The sequence below is a fragment of the Urocitellus parryii genome, chromosome 3 (genome assembly GCF_045843805.1).
Source record: "Urocitellus parryii isolate mUroPar1 chromosome 3, mUroPar1.hap1, whole genome shotgun sequence".
Taxonomy (NCBI): Eukaryota; Metazoa; Chordata; class Mammalia; order Rodentia; family Sciuridae; genus Urocitellus; species Urocitellus parryii.
This window is the reverse complement of record NC_135533.1, coordinates 217,849,027-217,868,581: the sequence shown is the minus strand read 5'-3', so window position 1 is coordinate 217,868,581 and position 19,555 is coordinate 217,849,027. Positions and strand designations below refer to the sequence as shown.

At 66.3% G+C, this 19,555-nt stretch overlaps 1 protein-coding gene across 5 annotated transcripts; it reads right to left on the bottom strand.

Annotated features, from left to right (window-relative positions):
* Positions 1 to 1,454: 1,454 nt before the first annotated feature.
* Positions 1,455 to 18,301, bottom strand: Zbtb7a (zinc finger and BTB domain containing 7A). Of its 5 annotated transcripts, none has more exons than XM_026404336.2 (3): positions 18,285 to 18,301; positions 8,128 to 9,385; positions 1,455 to 5,463 (listed from the first exon to the last, which is right to left on the bottom strand). In XM_026404336.2, the coding sequence occupies exons 2-3, from the start codon at positions 9,369 to 9,371 to the stop codon at positions 4,971 to 4,973; spliced, it is 1,737 nt and encodes a 578-aa protein (XP_026260121.2). In that variant the 5' UTR covers positions 9,372 to 9,385; positions 18,285 to 18,301; the 3' UTR covers positions 1,455 to 4,970. The 5 variants fall into 5 exon arrangements, with proteins under 5 accessions (XP_026260121.2, XP_026260122.2, XP_026260118.2 ...); XM_026404337.2 differs by lacking the exon at positions 18,285 to 18,301 and adding an exon at positions 17,585 to 17,617; XM_026404333.2 differs by lacking the exon at positions 18,285 to 18,301 and adding an exon at positions 16,388 to 16,495.
* Positions 18,302 to 19,555: the final 1,254 nt, after the last annotated feature.

Here is a 19,555-nt window from a genome sequence, read left to right as displayed (position 1 = left end):
AGGTCTGTGCTGTCTGCCCTTTCTGTCTGTGTTGGGGGCCTGGGGACACCCAGATGCTTGTCCCCTGGGCCAGGAGGCTGGGTGAGGGGTGCCTGCCCAGGCTTCCCGGGGTGGAGAAGGCAGCGGGCCCGCCAGGTGCCGTGGTCACCAGGGCAGAGCTGGGACACGGGCAGCAGCCAGTGCTGGCCAGGGTGAGGACCGCGCCCACAGCAGCCACCATGGGAGGGGGGCAGGGGCCCTGAAGAGGACAGGCCAAAGGTCTGAGCACATCCCATGGACGTGCACACGTGTGTTCACAGCCGGCGAACGTGGAAGTGAGTTCCACAGGTGGATGCCCAGGCAGCCCATGTGTACACACAGGAGTGTCCTCGGCCAGAGCAGGAGCAAGCTGACGGCTGCAGTGTGGATGGACCTGAGGACTCTGCTCAGTTGGGGCCAGATGCACAGGCCACCATGTGTGACCCAATGACAGGACAGAGTCCAAGATGGACGTGGACCCACAGGTGCTGGACTGGGGAGGGATGGGGGGTGCTCATGGGGACAGGCTTCCTCTTAGGGTGGCGGGACATTCTGAACTGGAGAGCCATGGCCACACAACTTGTACCAGAGACCACAGGCCTCAGGGTGAGCCGCAGGCTGCCGCGTGGAGCAGGCCTTGAAAGTCACAGGCCGAAGCCCAGCGCTCCCTCCTGTCCGTGTCCCGTGGTGGGGCCTGGGCCTGTGTGCAGCAGGTTCAGCATGGACCAGCCTGGCTCAGCAGCCGACTGCAGATGGGCGAGTGCCGGGAGGGCGGCCACAGGGTCAACATGAGCAGCCTGCTGGCCTGTCCAGGCCAGAGCTGGGCCTGGCCGACTCCCACTGACAGGGAGCCAGGGTCTGACCAGCTGGGTTGGCCTGGGCAGATCCCACCAGCCATCCTGCCCCATCCTGACGGTGGGAGGGCAGGAAGCAGGAGGAGGGGTTCTCCCTGGGGTCCTGCTGTTTGGTGACCCCCAGCCCAGAGGGTGCGGACAGCAGCCCAGGACTTCCTCCCCAGCTTGTGGGGCGCAGACCCATCTTCTCACGGGAGGTGGGAACTTGGCTGGGGCCCGGCATGGGGTGGCACTTCCTGGGCCTCGAGTGGGTACCAAGACCACCCAAGCCAGACCCTCCCAAAGCCTGGGCGCTGCAGATGGCCAAGGTCAGGGCTGTGCAGACTCCACCCTGACCCCCAGCCAGTTCTCCTCACCTGCCCACACGCTTGCCGCTGTCCCTTGGGCCCTGGTGTCACCTGTCCTGGCCCAGGTCCTGCCTGGGCACCCACCACCCATCCTGCCCCTGAGGGACCAACTGCCCAAGCTGGGCAAGAAGAGTCTGGCTGGAGCCAGAGTCGGCGTCCCAGGCCCCCCGCCACCCTGTTGACTCCCCCACAAAACACAGAGGACACCAAGATCAGGCAAGACGCCGAGCGGTCATAACAGGCTGCGTTTAGTGGTTGTTTTATGTACAAGAAAAATGATTTTTTTCTGGTTTTTCATCATCTTTTGCCTTTTTGTTTTTTTTTTCTTACTTTAAAGCTTTCCCCCCACCCCCAAAAAGTGCATTTTTATCAATTTTTTTTTTTTAAATCTCCCACACTTATAAAGACTCTCAAATACAGTCTATGGAATGTCTGCTGTGCTCTGTACCCAGCGGGCACCGCCCTGCCCCACTCACAGGCCTGGCCCCGTGTCCAAGGCACCTCGTGTCTGGGCCGGGGGCCTGGGCAGCCCTGCCCGCCCGCCCACCCGCCGCCCCACGTAGATCTAGGGTTAGTGTGAGCTCGTCTCAACTGAGATCCGGCCCCGGGGCCGGGCCCCACCTGACCCGTCCTGTGCCAGCCACCCCCACCTCTGGGGAGCTGCTTCCTCAGCTTAAATAACTTTTTAAAATAAAACTGCAAATATAAATATCTTTCTTTCTCAAAAAATAGGATTTTTGCTTTCTTTTTTTTTTTTTTTTTTTTGGTTTTTACATTTTTCTTTTTTTTTTCTTTTTCTGTTTTTCCTTTCGGTCTGTCCCACCTCCTACAGTCCCGGTGGCCCACACTGCCCCATCCTGGACCTGACTTGGACCTGGGCCGCAGCACGGCCACAGGCTCCTGCGCCCACCACCACTCAGGGGTCCAAGCAGTGCCCCGTGTCCCTGGCCACCTAAGGGGAAGAGGCCGGGGACCCTCCTGTCCCATGGTGAGGGGAAGCAGGGGGACACGCAGGCTGGCCCTCCCGAGCCTTACATTCACTGGGTTATGGGGTTTTTATTTCATTTTTTTGCCTTTTCCCCCTAATCTCGGAAGGCGGGGTGGGAGGGCGAGCGAGCGAGCGAGGAGGAGCAGCGACTGGACGGGGCCTCTCCAGGGCCCCAGCCTGGGGCTGGCCCCACTCACACACACGGGCACCCACATGGCCTCGCCAGGATGATGGAAAGAACATTTCACTTTTTCTTTTTTTTTTTCTTTTGTACCAGGCAGTTAAAAAAAAAAAACAAACAAAAAACAAACAAAAAAAAAAAAAAAAGAAAAAAGAAAACAAAAAGCAAACCCCAACCACCGAAGGTGGGCCTCTGGAGTCCCAGACAGCGCCCTCCTCAGCCTCGCCGCTTCCTGAAACTCGAAAACTCAGCAGTATCTTTGGCAACACTTTATCACAACCTTAATTTAAAGAATAAAAATAAAATCGATCCACGTCTATATACAGTATGTGATTGCGCAGTCGGGGGCGGGGGTCCGGCTCTGGGCCCATGCAGACGCCGAGGCCGGGCCGGGTGGCGTTAAGGCAGAGGGCGCGGGGCAGCGAAGCGGGGGAGCTGGGCGGGGCTCAGTGCAATGCCCGAGGGGCTCCGGGTGAGTGGCTGGCGGGCAGCCTGGTCCTGCCAGAGTCCCGAGGGCTCTGTCCCCCAAATCTGGTGGCCTCTGTTGGCCAGGATGACATCAGTGATTTGAGTGGGTCTTATTGCGAGGGGCCTGGGGGTGGGAGGGCACTCGCCCCGGGGCCTCTCTGGGGACGACGGCCGGTGCGAGTGCCCTGCCTGACCTGACAGTCCTCTCTGGAGCAGCTCGCCCTGTGACATCAGGGTGCAAACAGGCCAGCACCACCCACCCCGGGCCTGCCCCTTCTGCTGGCCCAGAGGGGGGATCCTGAGACATTTGGGGGGCTGATGGGCTGGAGGGTGGGGGGGGAACAAAAAGTATCTGGTGGAGACAATATGAAACATTCCGCCTTCTTACAAGCTTCCCTTTAAAGACAAAAGGATGAGACAGTTGTCACAGACAGGGTGCCAGGCCACCAAGAGGGGTGGGGATGCAGGGACGCCCCTCCGCCCCAACCAGGCATCGACAGGAGGAGCCTCGGGTCTGCGGAGCGTCTATGTACAGGCCCCGCTAGACTGCGTGGGCCGGAGGGAGTCGGAGGGCACCTGGCATCGTCCCCTCCCCAGCCCCGGCCCTGTCCGTGGCCTGCGGCTCGGTCTGCACCGGGCCTTTGGGAGCCCAAGGTTGGGGAGAGGCAAGTGCTATCCCTCGTTACAGTCAGTGCCTTTGAGTAAAAAGGGGGTGTGGGGGGAGGCTAAAGCCCCGGAGCAGGGACCCCCACAGCAGGGCAGCCCTGTTGGAGGGCAGGTCCTGGGGGGCGGGAGGGACATGGGGCTGGGGGATGGTTAGTCTGGCTGGTTGGAAGGCCAGCCCTCTCTCGGGCCGTCCCTGAGCTAGGGAGTAAGGGAGGTGGGTGCCCAGGACAGAGATGGCCACCATATGGCTGCAGAGACATCTCCCAACCAAGACCGGAAGTGGGCAGAGCAGGAGGCAGGCAGAGCCGCAGGACCCAGGCCCTCGGTCTGCCCTCAGCGTGGACCCCCGTAGCGGGCAGACACCTGGGGGTCTCTGGTCCCTTCCGATGGCTTCCTGACCACCCCCTCAGCCTTGGGGAACAGACGTGGATTCTACGTTTCCGGTGGGTTTTTTATTTTATTATTTTGTACAAAAATAAATTGAGTTTTAGGAATCTCTCTCTCTCTCTCTCTCTCTCTTTTTTTCTTTTCAACTTTTCATAGAAGTTGGTTGCAACTTGTAAACATGTTTTTAAATTAAGAGTTAAGATAAAGTACCCGTTCCGTTACAAAGTGCCAAGACTTCTAAATGTGGTTGGTGGCCTTTTCCTTTCTTTCTTCCTCTCCATTTTGTAAAATCTTGGGTTTTTATTGCTTTTGTGACACTGGAACCCTGCCCTGCCCTTGCTCCCGGTGCCCGCCTCAGGAGGCCCTGGCTGCCGGCTCTCAGCGCCGCCGCTGCCCGCTCCTCTGTGGAAAGTCTATTATATATATATATATGTCTATATATATCTATATATAAATTTTGTTTTTTAAGGAGGAAAAGAAAAATCTAAAAAGTGCTTTAAAAACTTGGGAGGGGGGGGCAGGGTCGAGACAAGTTTTGAATCTCCAAACATGGGGTTCTGGGGGCCTGGGGCGTCCGAGGGGCGGTCCCAGGGCCACCGGCTCTGAGCCTAAAGGAAGGTGGCAGAGGCCGGGAGCCCCAGGCCCCCCGCCCCAGGCCTGGAAATAAATAGATGCGAGTCTCGAGGCCAGGACGTGCGCAGCTGCGAGGCCACAGGCGGGTGGGAGGCGGGGGCGCTGGGGACAGCGAGGGGGAGACCCCCCCTTGGTAAGTGCCCTGAGGAAGGAGGGTGGGGAGGGGACGGGCCATTTAACGTCCGCTCAGAGCAGACAGAAATCATTTAAGGTCTCGTCTGAAAGACGCTAGAACCCCGCGGGGGGCAGAGGACAGCTGGCCCGGCCCCGCTCGCCGCCCGCCCGCCCAGAGCCGGCCGCCCCCGCCGTGGGCCAGGTGGGCGACCCGCGGCCGCGGGTGGGGGCGGAGGGAGGCGAAGCTGGCGGCGGGCGGCCCACGTGTCGGGAGGGGTCTGCGTGGGGGTCGCGGTTGGTTCTCTTTTTTGGTTTTAGGCGAGTCCAGCTGTGAAGTTACCGTCGGCGGTGGCCCCGGGGCCGCCTCCGCTGTCGTCTCCACCGCCAGCGCCCGCTACATTCAACCGGCCCGAGCTGTCGGGGCTGGCCTCGTCCTCGTCCTCGTCCTGGTCCTTAAAGTGCTTCTCCTGGCCGTTGCGCCGGGCGTCGGGGGAGCCGGGCGCAGCGGGGGCGCCGGGGGGCGCGGCAGGCCCGGGGGCCGGGGGCTCGGGGCCGCCCCGCACGCGGGGCTTGCGGCCTCGGCGCGAGGGGACGCCGTTGCAGCCGTCCTTCTTGAGGTGCCTGTGCAGGTGGTCGGAGCGCACGAAGGTCTTGCAGCAGCTGTCGCACTGGTAGGGCCGCAGCCCCGTGTGCACGCGCATGTGGTTCTTGAGGTCGTAGTTGTGCGCGAAGGCGGCGCCGCACTGCTGGCACAGGTACGGCTTCTCCCCCGTGTGCTTCCGCATGTGCACCTTGAGCTTGTCCTGCCTGCGGGCGGGCGGGCGGGCGCGGGAGGCAGGTCAGCGGCCGCTCCACCCACCCGCGCGCCCCCGCACCACGGCCCCCCGCTGGGAAGGCCGGGCCACACCCGCGGAATGACCAGCTCCCTGAGATGCCCACACCCAAGTGGGGACAGGCCCCCCGCCCGGCCAGCGGGGGCAAGGAGGCCCTAGTGGGGGGGGGGCAGCGATTGGCGGCTGCATTCACCCCACAGGAGCCGAAAACAGCACAGTGAGCAGCGGGGTGGCCCTGCCCTCCCGTTGCCACCCCTGGGCACTGGTGACAGACAGGGGACCCAAAGTTCTGATCTAAATACTCAAAAGTCCTGCATCCCGAGAAATCCCTCAGTCCTGGACACACAGGGCGGCTGGCCCCCTGCATAACTGAGGCCCACCTAGACAGCCAGGCCCTGCCGACTCTACCCAACCCTCAGCACCTGGGCACCCTGGCTGTCACTCCACAGCCCTGCCGGGGCCTCTGCATGCCCAGTCCTCACTGCCAGGGACACCTCGCCAGCCAGGCTCCCTCTCCATCACCATCCCGCACTCCACATGGGGATGTGAGCAGGGACAGTGGGGACCAAGTGTGACCCCAGGGCCTCTCCCTGTGCCACATGCCCCAGTGAGCAACGAGGACCCATCTCAGCACAAAGCTGGTCCCCACATAGACCTGAGGTGACAATGGCCCAGAGACCTCCCCCTGCTCCCCCCTAGAGGGCCAGCACATGGGGCTGGGCAGTCGGGACTCCTACTCCTCCCTCAAGGCCTCCTGTGGATGTCCCCTGCCTGCCCCTCTGCCTCTCCCAGCCCCCAAGGTCCAAGACCTTCCCCTGGCACTGCCTGCAGACCTGGGCCTCTGCTCGCTCCGACCACCTGTGGCTCTCGGCTGCCCCAGGGGTCAGGACCACTCCCTACACCACACTCCTGTCCCTCGCCATTTCTGCAGCCCCTGGAGCCAGCAGGACTCAGCCCACCTGTGTTGCCAGTCCTCAGGCATCAGGCCGCTCCCTCCGTCCACAAACCCCCCGCTGCAGTCTCTCAGGTGCCCTGCCCAGCCCTGGCGCAGGCTTGAGGCCCGGGGGGCACAGCACTACACAGAGCCCAGCTTAGGCTGGGAGGCTCAGAGAGGGGAAGTGACGTGCCCAGGGTTGCACAGCGGGCCAGGGGCCGAGCAGAGGCAGGGTGGGGGTGGAGGCAGCCCAGTTTCATCACCCCGAGCCCCGGCCTGGGTAATTATAGCCCGGCTGCCACAGGCCCTGCTTACTCAACACTCTGCTCTGACTCAGAGGGGCCCCTGGGCTCCCAGGCCTGGGTGGGAGGACCCGGGCCCTGGGGAGGGGGACAAAGCGGAAGCCGGCTGTGCGTGGGGGAAGGGGCCTCACGGGGACCGTGCGGTGCCTCAGTTTCCCCACACTCGGCTGGGATGGGCCCCAGGGGAGGCAGGACAGACTGAGACAGCCTGGCCTCCAGAGCCCCGGGCCCGGTGCGATGACCACCCTGAGTGGGAGGCAGGCCCTTGGCCTCTGTGGAGCTCAGAAACCCCTGGACAGAGCTCACAGCCACCTCAGGACCCCTGCCTGGGGGAGGAAGGGTCCCAGACGGAGGACGGCTCACCGAGCGGGAGCTGTGCTGCCTCGGCGGTGCCCTTTGCCCCCACCTGGCACTGCAGCCTGGGCCCCACCCGCCTCTCCTGGCCTGCTGGGGAGGGGGCCAAGGGTGCTGGGGAGGGGTCAGCCTGGGTTCCTGTCCCAGTGGGGTGGGGCTGGGAAGCTGGGACAATGGCCTCTTTCTTTGCCTTGGTAGGCGTGGCAGGGGGAACCCCATGGCGGGTGGGGGGCAGGGGGTGACGCTGAGTCACCCTGCCTGGCCGGGCCCCTGCCTGCCAGCCCTACCCGCCCCCACTGGTCTGGCCTGCCTTGGTTCCACACAGCCCTGCCGGCCACCTCTGAACTCCAAGACTGCCCCCAGCAACCTGCCCCCAGCCTGGCCTTGAGTGCACCCCGGGGACTGAGTCCCTGGCTCTGTCCAGGTCAAGTCAGCCGCAGGCCCTTTGCACTGGCTGTCTCTGCCTGACCACCATTTCCAGGGCTCCTCCCTGTGCCATGAGTCTCGGTGCTCATGTCTCAGTCCGCCCGCTGCCCTGGCTGCCCCACAGGGACTGTGCCTGCTCCACGCTGTGCGCCCTTGGGCCTGATCAGGGCTGCATACAGAAAGTGCCTGACAAATGTGGGCCAAATGAGATGGTTACCCGCTCGACAGACAGCTCATTCCCCAAGAGCATCCCATCCTCCCAAGGCAGAGTCAGGGAGCCCTCCTTCCACAGAGAAGGGCCACCCCAAACAGAAGAGCCGGTCAGGTCCGTGCCTGGGCTGTGCTGCTGCGGGCCGCACCCAGGCCCTTTCACTTGGCTTTGAGGCAGAGCCTTGCTAAGTGCTCAAACCGGCCTCAGACTGGGGATCCTCCTGCCTCAGCCTCCCTAGGCCGCTGGGCAGACAGGAGTAGCCACCATGCCTATCTGTCTGACCCGGTCGTCTGTCTGGTGCCTGGGCTGCCCCCAGATGAAGCGGGAACAACTGAGGTGGGGGATGTGCAAAGAGGGGGCAGGCTGCGCCTCCCGGGGGCCGGGCGGGGCGGGGCGGGGCGGGCGGCTCACCTGGTGAAGCGGACCTTGCAGATGCTGCACTCGTAGGGCTTCTCGCCCGTGTGGGTGCGGATGTGCCGCGGCAGCTTGCCGGCGCCCTGGATGACCTTCTCGCAGATGGGGCACTTCTGGAAGGCCTTGGCACGGATCTTCTTCTCCCCCTTCTGTGACCAGGCGGGGTAGACGTCCCCCTCGTGGGCGCTGCTGAAGTACTTCAGGTAGTAGTCCATGACGCCCTTGTCGTCCGCCCGCGACTCCTCGTCGCTGTCCCCGGTCCGGCCCACCGAGGACATCATCTGCTGCAGCAGAGTGCTGGCCGCCAGCCCGTCCACGTCAGGCGCGTCCCCGTCCTCGCCCTCGGCTGCGCCCGACAGGAAGCCGGGAGAGTCGCCCGGCTCAGGGGCGGCCTCCGACAGCGAGGCCGCCTCCTCGTCCCCACCCCGGCTGTAGTGGCCGTTCTGCGTGGTGGCCGGGGGCGCCGCTGGTGGAGGAAAGAGACCCCCGGTGGGGGCGTCCTCATCCCGCTCTGGCCACAGGCCCGGGTTGCTGTCGCCCTCGTCCCCGTCTCCTGCCGGGGGTCGCTCGGCCGGGGGACCTGGTCCGTAGAAGTCCAGGCCGTTGCAGTCGCCGGCGGCCACGGCGGCCACGGCGGCGGCCACGGCCTCCTTGGTGGCATCCAGGTCATCCTCGGAGGCCCCGAAGGCCGGCCAGGGGAAGGCGGCGGCGGCGGCGGCGGGGGGCAGGCTGTTCATGGGGTTGCTCTGGAAGAACTCGAGGTACTCCTTGGCCCGCAGCAGGTTGCGCTGGCCCACCTGGTCCACCAGCTCCAGCTGCCCCGCGTCGGCGCCCGCATCGGCCGCCAGGATCTGCCGGTCCAGGAGGTCGGCGCACACGTGGCTCACGGCCGGAATCTCCAGCAGGCGGGCGGCGCTGAGGATGTCGCCCACGTTGGCCGTGCTGACCGTGAGCGTGGCCGTGTAGGCGAAGTCCATGAGCGCCGTGAGCGCCTCGGCGCTGACGAAGTCGATCTCGTACACGTTCTGCTGGTCCACCACGGCGCCCGACGTGAACAGCTTCTTGAAGTACTGGCTGCAGGCGGCCAGCACGGAGCGGTGCGTGGGGAACTCGCGGCCCTCCACCAGGATGACCACGTCGCACAGCAGGCCCTGCGTGCGCTGCTCATTCAGCCCGCTCAGGATGTCACTGCTATGGTCGGGGAACGGGATCCCGATGGGGCCGTCCACGCCGCCGGCCATCTTCCGCGTGAGACCTGCAGAGGGAAGGAGGGGCTCATGAGCGGGGCCTGGGACCGCGGCGGTAGCACCTGGCCTCACCCCACCTGGTCTCCCTGGCCAGACGTGAAGGCACTCAGGGGTCCTGAGCTGTCTCAGGACGTGACACCGTGCTGGCCAGACCTGTGCCCAGCCTGGAGGACAGGAGGCCTGCCTGAGGGGCACGGAGGTCTCGGCACACACGCACGAGCTGGGTTCCCAAGAGTCGGAGCCCAGGAGCCACCCACTGCACACCCCTGCCCCGGGGGAGTGAGAAGGCAGCTGGGGAACCCCAGGGAGGGCAGGCCGCATCTGGACTCAGACCCAGGAACACGGCCTCTCTGCTGCCCCGAGACCTGCAAGAGTGAGGCCAAAACTTGGCACCCAGGCTGTGCCCCGGACAGGGTCAAGGGCACCATGGACGGGCCCTGTTGCAGCAGGGCCGGGGCCTGCTGGAACGTCTTCCTGCCTCGTGAGCCCCCAGGACGGGCTCAGCCCTGGCAGTGAGTAATAGGGAAAACCAGGCACCGCCCAGGCCATCCCCTAAGGAGTGGCAGGGGGCCGGGGGCTCTGTCCACCTCCAGTCCCACAGCTGGCTCTGGCAGGTCTTCTGTCAGATGTGCCGTCCAGCCCAGCGGAGGACTCTGGCATACCCTGGGCCTCACTGTCCCCATCTGTCAAATGGGCAGAGGTCTCTGGAGGGGCTGGCCCTGGGGAGACGGTCCGTCCCGCCCCCTCTTCCCCACCCCTCCTCCTTCCGCCTTCCCCTGGGCCGTGACTCACCCGCCCACTCCGGCACTTGTGCAACCCTCTGGCTCCTGTCCCCACCCTCCACCCTCTCCAGGGAGCCCGGCTGCCCCACGCCACCCAGCACAGCCCACATTCCTCCAGGTCCTCTGGGCCCAGCGGCTCCCAGGCCAGAACCCCTGGATGTCACCCGAGGACAGGGCCAAGACCCCCACCCTACCTCCCAGCCCTGTGGCCCGCCCAGCCCTGACCCCTGTGAGCCTGGTGAGGCCAGCAAGCGAGGCCCAGAGCTGGCCCAGCAAAACCCAAAGCCACGGCCGCTCTCCCCCCAGGGTGGCCCTTGGCGCAGGGTCCAGCCGGGGCCACAAGAGGCCTTTGTGCGGCTGCTCGCTTCCTGGGACTCGCTGCCCCTCGGCCGCCCGCCCACCCTTTCCCGCGGCACCAGCTGCTCACTCCCCGTCCCTGGCCTGGGGGGAGGCTCGATGGCTGCTGGGAGCGGGGGGGGGGGGGGGGGGGGGGGGGGGGGGGGGCTGGGGCGACCCTACCCGCGGCGTGGCGGGAAGCCTCCCAGGAGCCCCCTCCGGTGGCTTCCACCCCCTGCCACCATCTGCCGTCTGGCCCGGGCCTCGGGCAGCGTGTGGGCAGATGGGGCTCTGGATCAGACAGTCCGAGCCCTCCCCGCCCGACACGGGAGGGACGGGACCTCTGACCCAGGCTACCAACGCCCCAAGATGGCCACCCTGGTCCGCTGTCCCCTCAGGTGACCTGGGGTCCCCTCGGGAATGGCTTAGAGGTGTCTCCAGGGGCCTCGAGGCTGGGACCTGAAATGGTCCAAGTGACTCAGCCCTCGCGGTGGCTGCCCCACCCCCTCCGGCAAAACCACCTTGGCGTCCCACCAGGCGCCGGGCTCTGAGGGCCAGGGGCTGCCACAGCCCTATTTTAAGTGCTAAGATGCCCGGACTCCAGGCCACCACGGGGCCTAGCTGGGCCAGAGGGTCCGTGCCTCTGCCCTCTCCCTCCCAGATGTCACCAGAGACCATCTCACCCCAGGCCAGGCCTGGGCAGACACCACACAGGAAAGCACCCCGGGTGCCCGGGCCCTCACTTGACAGAGGAGGAAACCCAGACCCAGAGAAGACCAGAGTCCTAGCCAAGGGCACCCGGCAAGGCTGGCCCCAGCCCAGAGCCCCAGGCGCCCGGCCTGGAGTCCACACCGGCTGAGCAGACACCCGACCCACGCCCACTCCAGGAACACCAGCCACCTGCCGCCACACCCCGGCTGCCACCTGGGCCTCTGGGGGCCTCCCCCTGAGAACAAGGCCCAAGACCCTGCTTTGAAGCGGGAGGAAACTGAGGGCCCGGCCCGAGCCCCTGGGGTCCCAGGAACAGGGAGCACCTGTGCGCCTCCCACCCTCTGCACCCGCCACTCCTCCCTGGGGGTCTAGGGTTCCCCTCCACGTAGGTGACCCAGCTGTCACCCGACAGAGCAGGTGCCATGCCTTCTCCCCAGGAAGCCCACCCCACACTGGCCCAGACCCACCCTCGGGGCCACCAGTCACAGCAGCTCCTCCCCCAGGTCCCTGTGGGGTTTCCGGGGCTGCTGACTGGGCGGGCGGGCGTGGGGGCGGCAGGCCCCTCCAGGGCTGGAGCCCCACCTGGCTCCCCAGCCTGGCCTCCTCCAGGGGCACACAGTAGGGCCACAGCACCCGGCCCCGCCCACCCCTCCAACCTGGGTCAGCCCTGGCTTCTGGCGCCGAGGCAGGGATCCAGGCTGCCAGGGAGCCCTCCCTGCACCCTCCACCTCCTTCCGTCCCCAACCCCAAGAAGCTGGGGTGATGGGCCCTGCCGAGGACAGGGGCAGTGGGGTCACCTAGGAAGGACCCCAGATCACCAGGGAACAGGAAGGGGCTGGCCCCCCCAAGGTCACGCGGCAGGCTGGGTGGGGGCGCCCTCCCCGGAGGCTGCTCAGGAAGGGGCCAGGGGGCGGCAGGGGCTGAGCAGGTGATTGCCATCAGCTGCCTTCCTGGAGGGCACTTCCGGGGCAGTGAAGCTCAGGGGGGGGGGCGGCCCCTGCCCACCCAGGGAGGGAAGAGGACAGTCCAGGGGAGGGCCAGCAGGTTCAGGTCGACCCCCTGCAACCACTTGACCTTGAACCAGAGGCAGCTCTCTCAGAGCCTCAGTCTCCTGGGGAGGGGGCGACGGCAGTACCAAGGGCCCCTTTACAGCCAGGGAGCGCGAGGACATACACGTCCATGGGCAAGGTCTGCCTGAGGACTCGGTGCATACCACTCGGGGCCCAGAGGGCAGGCCAGCCAGGCCGTCAGACCCCACAACCCCCTGCTGCTGGCCGAGGAAGAGAGTGGGAGAGCCTAGCTGGGAAACCAGAGGGCACAACCAGACCCAGAGAGGGTGGGCAGCAGCCCAAGGTCACACAGCAAGTTGGCAGGCAGGTGTGGCTGCCAGGCCCCGCCCAGCAGCCCCTGCCCTCCCAGTCAGGAAGCCTGTGTGGCAAGGTTGGTCCAGAGGGTTACCCCGCCCAGACCTGGTGCCAATTCCCGCCTGGCCCGGGCTTCACGGGACAGGAATGCAGGGTCCTGATCAAGGGGCACCAACAGCCGGACGGCCGCCAGCCGGCCCCCTGCCCACCTGTCCTCCTGCCCTCACAGGCAGGCAGGCCTCCCCCAGGCCAGGCCGGGGCAGGCCCTCGGCCATTTTACATGTCCATTTATTGCCCTAAATGGGGAGGGGCTTCCTGCCCAGGCCTTAAAGGGCCAGAGGAAGGAAAGCAGCTGCCTGGTGGGAAGTGTGTGGGTGTGGGTAGGGATGGAGACAAGGAGGCCCTGGGGACCCCAGGTGACCCCTCAGTCCTGGGTGGGGCTGCAGCCCACCCTGTTCCACTCAGTGGAGTCACAGGCCAGAAGCCGAGTCCAGAGTCTGGTTCCGAGACAGCGTCAGGAAACTGGCCGTCCACAATGGAGGTGAGAGGGAATGAGCTTCCCGTCGCCAGGGGCGAGCAGGACCCGACTCCTAGCATCCCAGCTCTGTCCACCTCGTCCTGCCCGAGGCTGCCTGCACCTGCTACCCAAGATGCCCAAGAGTGGCAGAGTGACCTGGAAGGACCTGCTCTTCTCCACCGATCCACCTCTCCTGAAGGCACACCCCCCGACACCTGGGCCAGCTGCAGCACCCCACCCAGCCTGGAAGCCCAGGGTGAAGGGACCCTGGCGCCCAGTGGCCTGCCTGCAGGATCCGGACAGAGCCCTCCTGCCAGACATCCTGATAGGAGGTGGTACTGGACCTTGTTTTCCAGTCAAACCAGAAAGGCGTGGGTGGGACGCTTCCAACGAGTGGCCATGGCTGTCCACAGCCCGCTGGGGGGACAGATGGAAGGGCTGGGCCTTTGTCCACAGGCCTCATGAGTGCCAGATTCTCTGCAGGGCGCCTCCTGTGCCACAGGGCTCTGAATTCGGGTCTTGTGGGCCTCTCCACAGAGTCCTGTACAGGTCGACCCTCACCACCCCAGGAGGGAGGGTCCACAGTTACTGCCCCATTTTACAAGTAGAAAACAGGCACAGAGAGGGAAAGGGACTTGCCCAGGGTCACACAGCAAAGCTGGAATTTGAACACAGGCCATCTAACTGACTAGTCCTGCCTAACTAGTCCTCCCAGGTCTCCTTATTCCCCTTCCTCCAACACAGCCCCAGGTACCACCATGGCATGAACCCCCCACACACCCTGAGGCCAAAGACTCAGGCTGGCCTCTTCTCAGGCCCCTCAGAGATCCTGCAATGGCACAGAGAATGGAGAGGTCACCCGGGGCCTGGGGACAGGGCTGGAGGACAGCTGACACCCGCCAACTCAGGGTGCCAGGTCTAACCCCTCCAGTCCAGCACGGAGGGGGGGGCTCCCCAAGGCCCTGACACAGCGCAGCAGTTGCTCAACACTTGCTCCTGCATAGAACGACACCCGGGGTGAAGATGCTCTCCCTGTCCCACTGATGGGGACGCTAAGGCAGGCGCAGAGCAAGGGGCCAGTCTGGGTGGGGTCAGGACCATCCCGCACAGCCTGCTCTCCAGGGCCACCGGAAGGCAGTTCTGGTCTATCAGGTGCGCGTGGCCCAAGGTAACTGTCAGGGGGTACTGAGGGCGTCTCTGGTGGCCAAAGCCCACTCCCAATACCCAGCAGATCCCTAAGTGCCCTAAGCAGACCCAGCTGCTTCCTCCACAAGGGGTAAGGGGAGGTCAGAGGGACCTGCAGACGCCACTTGGAACCCTAAGACAATGCTGCTGTCACAGGACAACCATGGGCCTGGGGGCCTGTCCAAGGTCACAGAACAAGTGGGCCAGCATTCCATTCCCAGACCACCCCCTGCACAGCCAGTCTGCCTTACAGGCCTGGCCAGGAGTTCTGGCTCTAGAGCAGAGACTTGGGTTGCCTCTAGTACAAACCTCAAAATCCAGAGCCCTGTCCGCCTCACAGGCCAAAGTGTGGGATTGGAGTGCTACAGATAAGCAGGGGTAGGGAGGGGTCCCCTGTGCACATGGCACACTTAAAAGTGTCTACCATAGCAGACTGGCAGGCAGGAGGACTGGAGCCTGTGCTGTGTGACCTCAAGAATCTCAATGGCCCTCTCTGAGCCTCAATGTCATCCTTGGGCGAAGCTGTGGTGACAGTAGTGAGGGCTCTACCTCCAACCTCTCTCACACTCTGGGAGACACAGGTGAGCAGGTGCCGGTTGTGACACAGGGACTAGAGACACTTGGGAAAGGCCCCATGCTGGGAAACAGAACCAAAAGGGTCAGACCCAGCACAGGCTGGGTGACCTTGGGCTGCTCTCGGTCTCCGTGCGCCTCCACATCCTCTGCCCCAGTTCAGGTGCTGCCTCCCCTCTGGACCTCAGTTTCCTCTTATAGCAGCAGGGACGACGACCAGGTCAATCCAGCTACACATCAGATGGCCTCAAAGAACAGAACAGACCAAAACCAACCAGGATGGGCCAAAGCCTAAGGACCCCTCCCTGCTGGGCCTGGGCCACCTGCCTCCACCAGCCTCAAGTCTCCCCAAGGAGCCAGGGCCAACAGCACCCCAACATCGGCTCTTCCTCCCTCTGCCAAGAGTTGCGTGGCTCCCAGCCCCGGCCAGGGTGCTGACTGGCCACCACACAGCCAATCAGAACTGAATAATAAATACCCCCCAAGTGACCCACGAATTAAAATTTCAGTGTCCCCGTTGGCTCCTCTTTCCTTGGTGAGGCTTGGCTTTCCCGGCTGCAGCTCTACCCCCTCCCCCAGGCTCGTCTCCACAGCGATGGCTGGCGGTAAACAGAGCCCCGAGCCCAGCCTTAGGTGCCAGGCCCAGCGCTGCAGGGCCCCTCGGGGGTGGCCCTCAGGGGAAATGGTCTCTGCCTGGAGCCCTACACCGGCAGGCAGCAGTGGCGGAGGCCGGACCTGGGCCCCTGCCCCAGCCTGGGCTCCAGGGACCTCTCCCAGGCCAGGCCTGCCAATAGGAAGTGACCGGCTGGTGGCAGGGAGGCCCCCCCAGTGTGGGAGCGGCACACTCAGGGTTACGCCCTGGCCTTGTCGGGGGTGGGGGGGCTGACATGGAATCCCGGACGCCCTCTCCAGCCGGCTCCGGGAGGCAGCTGGCAGGGAGGAGGAGGGGGTGGCGGGCAAGCCACCCGCCACCCATGGGTGACCCTGGTGGGCCCCTCTGCGGGAAGGGGCATCCACACCTCTGACTTCCGCCGACTGGCGAGGGGGAGAGGGGAGCTGCTTGCCTCCCCGCCAACTCGTGGCTGCATTCCGCCAGCAATTAATAGGAGCCGACTGGGTGCCTGGGCCTGCTTGGATAGCAGCGTCCTGCTGCGGCCCTGGGCTGCTGGGCCTGTTGGCCGGCGCGGGCAGGCCGGGCCTCCCAGGCCCCGTAGAGGCCCGGCCCTGGGGAGCGCACCGGCTGCGGAGCTCGGCTGAGCCCCCTGCCAGGCTCGCAACCCCAGGCCGGGAAGGGGCCGCGAAGGGGCCGGGAGGGGGAGGGGGCCGATCGCACTCGCTCGCCCTCCTGCCCCGGCGCCGGGCTCGCACGTGGTGCTGGCGTCAAGGGGAGGGGGGGTCCGGCCGGAGGAGACGGGGTCACGCGCTCCGGGGGCCGGGGCTGTCCTCCGCGGGCCGGGGCGCGCGGCGCGAGGACCAGGCGAGGCGCTGGAAGGGCCTCCACCCCGCCGCGGCCCCCAGGCCCGGGCCCGCGCGCGCTCCTACCTCCTTCCCGGGCAGCGCGAGGGGCCCGGCCCCGGCGGCGGCGGCGGCGGCTGCGGCTGGGCTGACTCCCCGAGGCCCGGGAGGCGGCAGTGCGCCTGGCCCCGCGCCACCCCCCGCCGCCGGCGGCCAATCCCCACCCGGGCTGGGGGGAGGGCGATGCAAATTACCCCGGATCTGGGCCCGCCCGCCCGCCTCCCCCGCGCCCGGCCGGCCAGCGCCAGGCCGCGCATCCCCGGGCTCGCCTGCGCCTCACGGCCGCCGGCCGCCGCCCTCCCCGGGGAGCGCCCTCCGGGAGGGGCCGGTGCCCGGCGGGGGGCCGCAGGGAGGGGGCTGGGCACTAGTTACACAACAGGCGGGAGGGGCTGGCGGGCGAGGAGGGGGCGGCCGCGGCCGCGCAGCCGGAAGCTGGGACCGCCACCGGCCCCCGGCGAGGCAGCCCGCACGCCCCGCCCCGTCCGGACCCCGCCCCGCGCCGCGCCACCGTGAGCGCCCATTGGTTCTCCGGCCCGCCGTTCACCGCCCCTCCTCCGCACCGCCCCTCCCCGTGTGCCGCCGCGGGCCGCCGGCGCGGAGAACCCTGGGACTTGCAGTGCGCGCCGCTTGCCACCTGCGGACAGTGAGGAACTGGGGAACTACGACGCCCAGAGGGCCCAGCGGCCGCGCCCGCCCACCCCACCCCTTCCCTCTCCTTTGCAAAGCCCCCCTCCCTGTTTTTTCAGCCCCCTCCCCCCCATCCCCCATGGAGCTCCATCCTGGCCAACTCCAACGTATGCACGCAGCACCGAATAGGCCCCCGGGGGGCGAGAGCGCCCCCAGTACACCGCTGCAAAGTTAGCACGCGACGCGCCCCCCTATCACCCCACGCCGGCTCCCCCCACCCTCAGTGCAGCCCCGCTTCCCCTCCCCCGCTCCCCGCGCGTCCCGGAGCCCCGAAAAGCCATGCACGGTTGGGGGGGGGGATCTGGCGCACAAGCCCATGCACTTCGCCCCCAATCCCCTCTACCGGGCGGCGCCCCCTCCCCGCTCTTGGGATCACGGGCGCCTCCAGCCTCCGGGCTGCTGCCAAGCACCCCCTCCTCTGAAACTTAGGGGACGTCCCCGGATCTCCCGTGGCCCAGAGCGCAGAGTGGGCGCAGCGCCCCCGGCCCGTCCCCGCCCTGCACCCCGTGTCCCGGGCCTCGCCGGGCGCTGACTTACCTCGCGGGGCCGGGCCGGGGCCGGGCCGGGGCGCGCGGGGCCGGGGCCCGGAGTCGGGACTGGGCGCCCTCGGCCGCTGGCCTCCCGGGTCCGCGGCACTCGCGCTGCCCTCGCTCGCGCTGCCCGCGTCGCTCCTCGCTCCGGCGGCGGCGGCGTCACTGCCCCTACAGTAACTGTACAGTACAGCCAAAGCCCCGTATGATGCTCGCGACTCCCTTCCTGGTTTCTCCGAGGGCAAGAGGGGTCCTCCCTTGTCTTAAAGGTGCCGCAGCCGCCGGCCCCCCCACGCCCAGCCCGCCCCCCCAGCCCGGCCTCGGAGGCCAGAACAGGCTCGGCAGGTCGGCTCTTGCCACGTCCCTGCCCTCCCGTGGGGCTTCGCCCGCTGCGCCGGGGAGACCGGGCTGTTATTAGGTTTTGGCAAGTTGGGGGGGTCCGGCCCGCCCCGGCGCGCCCCCCCCTCCTTTGACCTCTCCGCCCCGCTGCGCGGCGCAGTGCCAGCTTGCCAGCTTATCTGGCTCCAGAGCTCCCCCGGGCGCGGGGGGAGCGGCCCCCCGGGTGCAGGGGGTGGGGGCCTCCAGATAAACAGGCCCCCAGCCTCTGCGCAGGGCGGGGTGCGGGGGGGGCTCGGGCTTTGCCCCCGACGCCTGGGGCGTGGCAGGATGGCAGCGGGGGCGGGGAGCGCTGTGCGCACTGCGAGGACCTAGGCGGGCGTGGGTCGCGCTGCCCCGGCAGCTGGGGGTGGGCGGCGCGGGAGCTGGTGGGGACCCTCGGGGCCAGGCGCCTGCCCTCCCGAGGCCTCAATTTGCCCAGCCGGCGCAAAAGACTCGGGGGCGGGCTTTCTAATGACAGCGCGGGTGCGCTGGGCTCCCGGGTCCCTCAATGAAACAGCCAACCTGCCCTCCTGCGATTATATAAAGGAGTCGCCTCCACCCGCTGCGCCAGGGGCGTAGCGGGGGAAGGGGTTGGCGAGGGGCGGGGAGGGCGGTTGTTTTCCCGGCTTCCCGAGTTCCCCCACCCAGCTGCGGGCCCCTGGGCGGGACGGGGAGCCGGCCCGGGACGCCTGGGTCCTGCGGGCAGCTCCCGCAAAGATCTTCGTGGCTTGCGGGGGACGGAGGTGGGGAGTGGGGAGGCGTTGGCTCAGCCCAACTTTTTTTCCCTGTCCATTTCTCCCACTTCCTCCCGGTCGTGGGAGAGGTCCGGCGGAGGAGGGGGAGGGCGAGGAGGGGACAAGCGGTGAGAACAGCGTGACCCGGCCCAGCCGGCCTCCAGCTGCATACAGTAGGCGCCCGGGAAGGGCTGGCTGGGTGCGATCAGCTACCGGTGGCGGGACGGCGGCGGGACGGAGGTGACTCCAAACCTCAGTTTCCCCTTCCGCATCCCCTGGGAGGGAAAATGTGGACACCCGCTTTCTCCGCCTTCAGTGGACGCTTGTCCAGTGACTGGATCTGCGCGAGGGTCCGTTGGCCTCCATGCTAACGTGCAATCCCGTTGTCATTAGCCTTATTTCTGGTTATTATTGTTATTATGACCACCCCTACCTTACAGCCAGGAAACCACCGCGGGCCTGCCTGAATTTACCCGGTCTGCTCTGACTTCAAAGCCTCGCCTCCCCCCAACACACACATTATTGCTTTTTCGCACAACATATTAAAAGCGCCTTTCAACACCCAAACGGGTTGAATTGGCTTTTGTAATAATAATTTGGCTTCAAGGGGAAACCCAGGAGGCCCCCAGAGGGGAAGTAACAGCCCCAGGACTTGCAGCCTGAAACCAGCCAAGTAGGTGGGAAGGGACCTAGGGAGGGGCCACGTGGGTCCAGGGTGAGGGTGGAACCCAGGAACTTTGCTCTGCGGACCTGGGAAAGAAACCCTCTTCCTTAAACCGCCAGGTCGTATCTCCGCCCCGAGCAGGAGGCCAGTGGCAGCCCCACTCGCAGGAGCCGCGCTGCTGCGGTGGGCTGCCCCTCCAGGG